The sequence below is a fragment of the Scylla paramamosain genome, chromosome 33 (assembly GCF_035594125.1).
Source record: "Scylla paramamosain isolate STU-SP2022 chromosome 33, ASM3559412v1, whole genome shotgun sequence".
Taxonomy (NCBI): Eukaryota; Metazoa; Arthropoda; class Malacostraca; order Decapoda; family Portunidae; genus Scylla; species Scylla paramamosain.
In genome coordinates this window covers 289,791-300,000 of record NC_087183.1, presented here as the reverse complement: position 1 = coordinate 300,000, position 10,210 = coordinate 289,791, and the positions used below count along the sequence as shown (strand labels likewise).

The window sequence follows — 10,210 nt, the reverse complement described above, 5'->3', positions numbered from 1 at the left end:
GATAGAAACATGATTTTCTATGGAGTTGGATTAGTATAACATTTCCAGACCATGTTTATATTATAACTTGTGATGTGTCCGCTAAATTCGTGTAGGATTTCGTATTCACTTAATTGGTTGTTGGCAGGCCTCTGTTGTATACTTGCTGTGACCGTGTCTGGGGAATCTAACTGCGCCTGTGAACAGCGCCCGCAAATAAACTCACGGCACCTGTCTGGAAGTTTCTGTACCAATCCCCGCTCTACAACTGTCCATGCTTTTTAAGACCAAACTGGATATATACAGAGATAGGATATTATGAGATTACTCCCCTCCCATAAACCACAACTAGGTAAACTAGGTAAACACACACACACACACACACACACACACACACACATTGTTTTATTTATTTATTTATTTTTATATATTCATTTATTTATTTTTTTCATTCTTATAATTGTAGCATCTTTTTATCTTTAGATATATAGATATTTTTTTACTGCACCAAGAAAAATATATACAGTATATATACATTATAGGTTGTGGTCCATCAAAAAACACATTAAAAAGGTTTTGACCAGTTCTTATGCTTTTATAAATATTACATCATACAGAGTTTCTTTTGACAGATTTACTATATTATGTATATTATGGTTCTCTGTAATAATGAAAGTCATTGTTTATTATTTCTTATTCTGAGTTTAGAGTTGTGTAGTTTTTTAATATTTGACTGTCACTGTGTCCTCCCCATCCAGGCTTCCTGACAGCACTGAATTGCTGGAATGTACGAGTCACCACCAAGCTGCAGGATTTCTTCATGGTGACCAAGATTGGTGCATTGCTCATTGTCATCATTGCTGGCATCGTCCACCTTTGCATGGGTGAGTGTTTGAACAAGTGAGGCAGTGAGTGAGTGAGTGAATGTGTCTTTAGCAGCGTTGCCCTTCACTGCAATGCCATCAGCCAGTCAGTCAGTCAGGTGTCAGTCTACATTATATTAATTTTGGGGAGTCTTGTATCCCATAGCTATTAAGTATATTTAAAAGACTGATGTTTACTTTATTCTTTGTAGGGATAGAACAAAATCATATGTGTCTGAGACCTCACATAGCAAGTTTGATTGATCCTGTTGTGAAATCTTGTTAATTGTAGTAGCACACCAATCTAATCATTCTTTAGTGCCTTCAGTTATATGTGTTCATGTTTCCTATGGCTCTCTATTTTAACCCTTGTTTAAGTCTTGTTAGTAAGCCATTTTTATGCATAGAACTTTGCTATATTGTGCTTTTGTTGATTCTTTACAGTCAAGATGTGAAAAATCCAAGTTCCAGAACACATTAAAAATTCTTAATAGTCTTTCTGAAGTATACAAAAAAAAAAAAAAAAATCTACATCATAATAATCTTCACCTCCACTTTTCAGGCAACACTGGGAACTTCTACAACTCCTTCCAGGGCACCAGCACTGAGCCAGGCGAGATAGCTGTCTCCTACTCAGGCATATTTTCCTATGCTGGATGGAACTACCTCAACTTCATGACGGAGGAGCTGAAGAACCCATTTGTGTGAGTACCATCTCTCCCTCACTTGGCACCACACTGCCACTCACACCAGCTGGTTTGTAGGCCTTGGCTCAAGCTTTACTGTGGCAAGACACAAACACAAGGCAAAGCAGGACTGACTGTGAGGTGCTTCCCTTATGGTCCAAGCAGTAAAAACTTGTCCTTTTGGGTTGTCAGATTTGGGTTCAAGCTCTAGTCAGGTTTACCTAGCTCATTTATGATAGATTAATTTCTTGCTGTTTTGTAATGGAGAGCATACTTCTTTGTAGAGTTGTGACAGAATGGTCTATCTTTTAAGCATATACCTTTGCTTTTTATCTGTTATCTATAAATCTTGATATGTGAATCATCTTTTTCCATTTTGGACTTGTATATTTTGCAAATGATCTATATGTCTTTGTACCAAATTAACATGCCACCTAAAGGTATCATGAATGCAAATTACCTTTGTTTTTGTATTATTTTGATTTCTTTGTTGGAGTGACAAATATTGTTTCATTGGTTACAGTGTTTTCCTCATAAAGCATTTTTGTTCCTTCCTTGGATTCTGTATAACTATTTTTGTATAAATTTATGTGAAGGAAATAGTAATATCTTGTTCACATTATAGGTTTTCTATATATTACATCTTCACAAGAAATAATTAAGAACAGCTTCACTAGAATATGAGCAACATTGTGAAGGTTGTGTCCTGTTAGTACATAATTAATTTTGAGAAATACAAGGAACTCAATGATCCAATATCACCACCAGTCACCACCAGTCCTGTTAACATCACACCCTGCCCACAGTAACCTGCCCCGGGCCATCTACATCTCCCTGCCACTGGTGACGCTGGTCTACGTGATGGCCAATGTTGCCTACCTGGCTGTGCTCTCCCCTGTCGACATGCTGGCCTCTGATGCCATTGCTGTTGTGAGTACACCATTGACAGCTTCCATGAGTAATTTGCATTGTGTTGTTGATGGCACCATGTGACTGTTGTGGCACAAGTGATAGATAAGTTAGTCAGATCATTCAGTAATTACTTTTATAGAGAATGTAATTATAGCAGACATTGCTCTGACTTTTCTAGTGTTTTGAGTCCATTCTTTAAACTTTACAATTATATGTAATAGCTTAGATATTTTGGTTCTCCTATTAGCATACCACAGTGTATTTATGTTAGAGGAAAAGACAATAATCAGGAATTATCATTAATATTAAGTTTGGCTTATCTAGCAGCAGCAGACTTCAAGCATTATATAATATGAAAATTACTTACCTTTCTAAATTTTCCCCCCATTGTTTTTTTAATAATTTTATCACACGCTATCCAAGCTAATGGTCAGTGTTACAGAACGTAACCTTAGTTGTTGTTGTTGCCTTGATGACAGACCTTTGCTGACCGTCTAATGGGCAGCAGCAGCTGGGTGATGCCCTTGCTGGTGGCCCTCTCAGCCTTTGGTGGTCTCTCAGTGCACATCATGACTTCCTCCAGGTGGGTGCTGCTCCTGCTAGCCTTTCAGATCTATTTTCATCTGTTCACCACCTATTTTGTTTGTTGATGTAATATATATATAATTTTCCCAGCTGATTCATCACTCTTCCTGACCACCTGCTCTTAGATAGGGAAAACTAGCTAAATCCCACTACATCCACACATCTCAGGCTATCTATCTCTATACCAGGCTTGTTTTATCCTTCAGGGTAGATAGGCAAGGCAAGGCATCAACATCAGGGTCTGGAGAAAATTTAACTGCTCTTCCTCTCATACACTTGACTCATCATAACCACAAATGCATACTACTTCACTTCAGGATTGTCTAGCTCTTTTTGACTGAGGAATTTAGGCTTTCTTAATTCAAAACACAATTAAGAAAACTAAGAGAACTTGTAAAAGAAGCCATCAGGCCTACATGTGGCAGTCCATGCATGGAACATACTGTCACATCTATTTCTATCTTTCATTGTAATCCATATCTTTCATTGTAATCCATCAATTATAAGAAACATAAGAAAATTCTCTCTCTCTCTCTCTCTCTCTCTCTCTCTCTCTCTCTCTCTCTCTCTCTCTCTCTCTCTCTCTCTCTCTCTCTCTCTCTCTCTCTCTCTCTCTCTCTCTCTCTCTCTCTCTCTCTCTCTCTCTCTCTCTCTCTCTCTCTCTCTCTCATACCTAGACTCACATCTGGTGTTATACTCCTGCATTCAGGTTTTCTGTCATATATGAACAGCTGTAGTGTTTGGTGAAAATACCACAGTGCTACATTAAGAGATTTCCTGCTTCATTTATAACCACTAATGATGATGGAGTTCAATTCTAAAGTTATCTTATTTATTTTAACAGAGAATCCACTTTATTCAAGAATTTAGATATACTTGATTGCAAGATTTCCATGAGCTCCACAATCCATTCCTTTCATACACTCCCTCTACTCTCTGTCAGATTTAGAGCACAAGTTATGACTGGTAGTAATGCCCCACTCACCAGCTTAATGATGTTGACAGGTTGTGCTTCGTGGGTGCAAGACAAGGCCACTTCCCAGACAACCTTGCTCTCATCAACTGCAAATGCAACACTCCAATGTCTTCTCTCATCTTCCTGGTAAGACATTGTGCAATGCTATGTGTGTGTGTGTGTGTGTGTTTATAGGTTTTTTATTATTGTCATTAACAGATTCATTGCTGTGGCTTTTATGTATTTTAAAACAATATGTGTGACACCTTTCATAATTTTTGTGAATAGTAGCTTTGGTTCAATTAGTCCTCTACATGTTGCAGTTGTGTTCTTTTGAAGTTGGACAAAAACAACATAATTTTTTGTGTTATTTTCAATGTTTTTTTTTGTCAGTAAAATACTACTACCACTACTACTGTGTGTGTGTGTGTGTGTGTGTGTGTGTGTGTCTGTGTGTCTGTGTGAGCATGCATCATGGTCCTTATGGTGTCCCCTCAGGATGTGCAATGTGAGCTAATATTTTGACAGATGGAAAGAAGTATGGAAGTGAATGTACTTATGTGTACATTATTGCTTACCTACACAAACATTTTTTAGTTCTTAACTTCATCAGTCTTTAGTTTCCAAGTTGATGTATTTGTATGAAAAGTGATTGATGAGTTTTCCTAGAGTTACTAATAGATTTACACACACACACACACACACACACACACACACACACACACACACACACACACACACACACACACACACACACACACACAGTTTTTATATATTATTCAGTCAGACAGAACACATCCTCACAAATGAAGAAAATAGATTTAGGTTGGAATGTTTAGTTAGCTTGGTGCATCTAAAAGTGAATATTTGTCTAAATGCAGTTTGTCTATTATTTTCTTGTAATCACCTTCTGTATCAGAACAAAAGCATGTGGGACTAGTTCAAAGTACCTGGTGCCACAGCCCCACATGATGAGATCTGGCACAACTGCCTGTAATGCCCCGTCATGCTCTCCTTCACTCAGTCATTAACAGTTTGTCTTACCGAATGAGAGGTTGACAAGGCATTCCATTTTAACCATAGCTTGGAATATTCACAAAGACTCACCTCCACCTCCTCTCCTTCCTCTTCCAGGGCCTGTTGTCACTGGTCTACCTCTCCACCACGGACATCTACCGCCTCATTGACTACACCAGCTTTGTAGAGAGTTCATTCATCCTGTGCAGTATCACCAGTCTGCTGTACATGCGCTGGAAATACCCTGACATGGAGCGGCCCATCAAGGTGAGCACCAGACAGTAGTGGTGGCTGTGATTATGATCTGCCTGTGGTTTTATTTTTATTTATTTATATATATATTTTTTTATTCATTTATTGTTATTTGTTTATTTATTTATTTGTTGTGTGTGTGTGTGTGTGTGTGTGTGTGTGTGTGTGTGTGTGTGTGTGTGTGTGTGTGTGTGTGTGTGTGTGTTTCTCACAACTCAATATGGGAATGGGATTATGATGATGATTCAGCCTTAGAAAATGGAGCAATGGAAGAAGATGGAATAACAGGATAAGAAAAAAAGACTGAAAGAGGAGAAGCAGGAGAAAAATAGGGTTAGCAGGAGAAGGAGAATATGATGTTACTTGGGAACAACAGCAATTGATCTGAAAGGAGAGGTGAAAACCCCACACTGGTGGATTACCAGTTTCAGGAATCATGGCCTGCTGTGTGAGAGTGCTGGCCCAGGGAGTCAATCCCCAACAACTTGGTCTCATGGCTGTCTTTACAGGAAAACCTGTTTCATTAAGTCTGTTCACTGAAAGCTGAACTAGGCAAGCTGTGTCACCCTAGATGAATTAGTGAGAAATAAAGAAAATGTATCAATAAATGCATCGCCAACATGAGTTAAGCACCACTGCTGCCACACAACCACCACATCAATACATACTACCTCCTCAGAGCTTATTTATAGTTGAAATGTATAATTATCATGATGATCTGTTGAACAACAGACAAACCACTTTGCTCTGAGAAGGCTGTGTGTGTGTAGCTGAAAGAGGACATAGTTGTCACAGAAATTATACTAAATATATAGACAAATGGCATGCTGATAATTAGAACAGGACACAGATGCCACAAGACTACAACGCCTCCCTCTCTGTGCAGGTGAACGTCATCGTTCCCATTGCCTTCCTGCTGGTGTGTGGCTTCCTGGTGTTTCTGCCGCTGTAAGTGCGGCCATATGAGGTGGGCATGGGCCTGCTCATTACTGGCTCTGGGGTGCCTGCCTACTTCCTCTTTGTGTACTGGCAGAACAAGCCAAAAATTGTCAGAACAGCACTTGGTGAGTGGTCTGTTTATGGTTGTCCTTTTGTTCATGGGATGTTAGGCCAGTGTGCCACAAAATAGTAGCAAGACAATACTGAGTGGTATGAATGAGCCCTTACTTGTGGAGGGGCACTGAAAGACTAGGGCTTTCTTTTCCATCTTTCTTGAATATTTCTTGATAATGTGAGTAATATTCACTGTTTGCCATATTTTCCTTGGCAAGAAAATAAATGATGAACAGTATGGTTTACCACCTTCTTACATTAAACTATTTCAGTGCCATCTATTCACTCACCAACAGCTGGAGCAAGGAATATACATCTATACTTTCATTCATATAATAATGTAATAACATTCTTAGTACTTTTTTACATCTTAGCCTCAAGCTGTATAAATTTATGTGCATCTATCTCTATACTAAGCAGACATTCTCACAAAAAGTACAGAGAATTAAACTATCCATTCCCTCACACAGCATCATCTGACCTGGTGTCCACACATCCAAAACTGACATTGTCCTGTGTCTTTCCAACAGACCAACTCACTGTTTGGACACAGTTGCTCTTCGTATCTGTGAAAACTGAGTGAGGAGTGACGGACTGCACCTCCTCTACCATTACTACCATCAATGCTGCTGCTACTATTGCTGCTGCCCTACCAAGAAACGCACTTGTGTGTGTATGTGTGTGTGTGTGTGTTTGTTTGTGTGTGTGTGTGTGTGTGTGTGTGTGTGTGTGTGTGTGTGTGTGTGTGTGTGTGTCATCATATCATACAGCCTTCACATATTTTATCCACTTGGTTATGGTTCTGTGCATCATGGCAAATCACACTGCTGGTAGACAATGGATATCTGAAATGTTCCCTACTTTAATCCCCTCTGAACTGCTGTTACTGCTGCTGCTGCTGGATCCTTGGTGATCTGTTTGTATTTTTGCTCAAGTGGCTTGTGTGTGTGTGTGTGTGTGTGTGTGTGTGTGTGTGTGTGTGTGTGTATAGTGATGGACTTTGGGGGGGCAGCTGGATGGTGTGAACTGTTGTCAGTGGTGACAACATGCACACACACATGTGGCAAAAGCAACACAGCAGCAGATTTGTCAGCCTGGATGTGCTCTTTGTAATCTGTGATACTTTTCAGAAGGGGAATATTGAAGGTTTTATACATTATTTATTAGTTATTGTATTTTGGTCATAGGCTGATTTTGCACCACTTTAGCTGATAATTTGAAATTGGTTCTGAACCCAAGAAATACTTGAAGGTGCAATTTTCAGATAAATTGAATAGTATTCCAATTGTACATAGAGATAACAGAAAGTAAGTGAGAGTATTACATATCTGTTTTAGGTATTTTGATTTTTAGGTTTTCACCAAGAGGGTTGTTAGTCTTGGTCTTTGCTTACTGCCTGTCTGGACCTCACAGTGGTGATGGGAAGCCTCAAGCGTGTGACTGTCTGGCAGCTGTGTGGCCCATTCTGGATGAGTATGTGCTGGATGGATGTTAACTGGCACCACATGAGCTTATTTGTTGGCAGATCCAGAAGTTGGGAGTACCACAGTTGCTGAGACAATGAGGCAGTCCTGTTAGGGAAGTTTAGTGACTGAACACTGAAGGTTGACCAAACTCCTCTTGGGCTACAGCTATCATTGTACTCATAGCTCAATGGGTAAAGAGTTGTGTACCTTGAATGTTTTGATGGGAATCCTAGTGCTATTCCCCTTATGCCTTGCTCAGCAGGTGTATGTGAGACCTGTGCATGGTGGTGTTATCACAGTCAAAAATGTTTTATTGTCCCACACTTTTTCCCATTGTCTTTAACATTTTCCCTTAGTATTAAGTCAATAATCCACAGACTCTCCTCACAAATATAACAGGTGACATGCTAAGGAGGTCACAGGACTTAAGATTGAGGGAAATGCTAAACACTGGGAATGAGTGTGGCAAATTACATGACCTCTGACCAGACTAGACCAACAGGATAAATGAACATGGCCTAACTCCAGGCAGTGCTGTGTGGAGGCAGTCCTGGGGTGAGGTGACAGCTGGTGTGACACTCATAGTCACTGGAGCAGCCAAGAAGCCTCACGACAATTATAAATTGATTAGCTTTGGCACAAGCCTTTGTTATCAGCTAGGCTTGCCTCCTTCACAATGCTCCTGTCTTTCCCTCTGGTGGTCAGCCACTGCCTGCACCTTTGCCTTGTAGGGAATTTACCTCCTGCTCATGAGTGACACGATGAAGAAAAGGAAATAAATGTACATCTTTTCATCTCTGCATGGGACAAATGAGGGCTGTGTGTGTGTGTGTGTGTGTGTGTGTGTGTGTGTGTGTGTGTGTGTGTGTGTGTGTGTGTGTGTGTGTGTGTATTTCATAATTTATCTTATTTTTTTTCTGGGCATTTATGGTGCTGAAAGACAAGAAAATTCATGCATACTTTATGATCACTCATTATTAATCTTTTTATTTTATTATCCTTTTCATTATCATCAAGACCATGCTGGGCTTTAATTAATGTGTGTGTGTTCGTGTGTGTGTGTGTGTAATTATAGATATGTAGTTGTATTCATGTCCGGTGGCAAATCAGATATATTTTGCTCATTGGTGAGAGAGAGAGAGAGAGAGAGAGAGAGAGTAGTTTTGGCCCAACAGTGGGTAATGGTGATGTGTAAAGCATATTTTTCTAGGAGCAAAAGAGGCAATGTGTCCGCCAGGCATCAACATGTCACTTCATTGTTACCATGTTTTTAAGAATGAAATAAATGTGCCTTTTTTACTGCTAGCTTGTTTGATTGTCATCAAGTGTGTGTGTGTGTGTCATGCGAATCTTTCTGGACTCTAGCCGTACCAGGTATTCTCTCTGTAGAGTTTAGAGATCATGATTATGGTTAAATCCAAGGAAGCTACAGACTTGAGCTTCCTTGAGATGAGTAAGTTGAGACCTGTCACGCAGCACGTTCCATTGGCTCACAGCTGAGAGGATGAGGATTCGACTCCCGGGCCGAGAGGAGAGGAGCTGTGGGATTTGTCTCCCTCCCTTGCTGGAGTGCAGCTCAAGATGCCTCTATTCATGGGGGATCCATCTAAAGTTGTGATCCAAGGCATTCTGTGTAGCATGGTGCAGTGTGACCCACCAGGGATCCATGGTTTGGTGGAGGTCAAGAATTCTACATATCGTCTACATTCCTTGGTTGAGGTGGTTCCTCGTGAACATGGCGGGTATCGTGAATCATTATTTCTGCTGTTTCTGTCGTATGAGTTAAAATATTTGTCTAGCGATGTCAAAGGGTGGCCAAACATAAAACAAGCGGTGGTTGGTAATATTCAAGAACAGCAGGCGAGGATTGAAAACCGTAGTGAACTGGTGAAATGAGCGAAGCTAGGAGGTTGTGGACATGTTCATTATAATGTTGCTTTACCTCAGGTGATAAAATACCCATCATGGTGTATATATATTAAAACCAATGCAGTCCAGACATGAATAATCCGAATCCAAAGTTGGAACGAAGCCGGATTCCGGACGGACACCACGATAGCTGTCTCGTGTGCGCACTGCGCAGTGTACTTGGTCGTGAGTGACATCAATGCTTGTCTTTCTCGCCTGAGTCGTTGACGTGCAAGGACGTCTCGTTGTTCTTCTCCTGTGGCCAGAGGTGTACTCTGTCGTTAAGGCCGTGGGTGGTGCACATGTGCCGGACAGCCAGCTGATGGGCGCCAGACTGTAATGGTGATCAGCCTGCTGCTACTGCCACCAGAGCCGGTGAGGCCATGAACTGCTCCTCTCTGCCGCCTCCAGATGGACCATCTGCCCTTTGACCCCATCTGGTAAGGTTTGTGTCCATTCCCTAAAACTAGTACAGCAGACTTGGCCTGGCAGTGGCCTTCCTCCCGCTGCCTCGGTATCCCCGCTGGGGATGCT

General features: G+C 40.8%; 1 protein-coding gene across 3 annotated transcripts in view; it reads left to right on the top strand.

Moving 5' to 3' along the window:
• LOC135089505 (Y+L amino acid transporter 2-like) overlaps positions 1–9,068 on the top strand; it is a 14,757-nt gene extending 5,689 nt beyond the window's left edge. The window contains exons 5-12 of one of the 3 annotated variants that reach the window (XM_063985083.1): positions 750–863; positions 1,405–1,546; positions 2,335–2,458; positions 2,920–3,023; positions 4,031–4,127; positions 5,115–5,264; positions 6,136–6,313; positions 6,833–9,068. In XM_063985083.1, the coding sequence (XP_063841153.1) occupies positions 750–863; positions 1,405–1,546; positions 2,335–2,458; positions 2,920–3,023; positions 4,031–4,127; positions 5,115–5,264; positions 6,136–6,201 (797 nt within the window). In that variant the 3' untranslated portion in view covers positions 6,202–6,313; positions 6,833–9,068. Of the gene's footprint in view, positions 1–737; positions 864–1,404; positions 1,547–2,334; positions 2,459–2,919; positions 3,024–4,030; positions 4,128–5,114; positions 5,265–6,135; positions 6,314–6,832 lie in introns of all 3 variants that reach the window. The other 2 variants (XM_063985082.1, XM_063985084.1) reach the window with 2 other exon arrangements.
• The last annotated feature ends 1,142 nt before the right edge of the window (positions 9,069–10,210 follow it).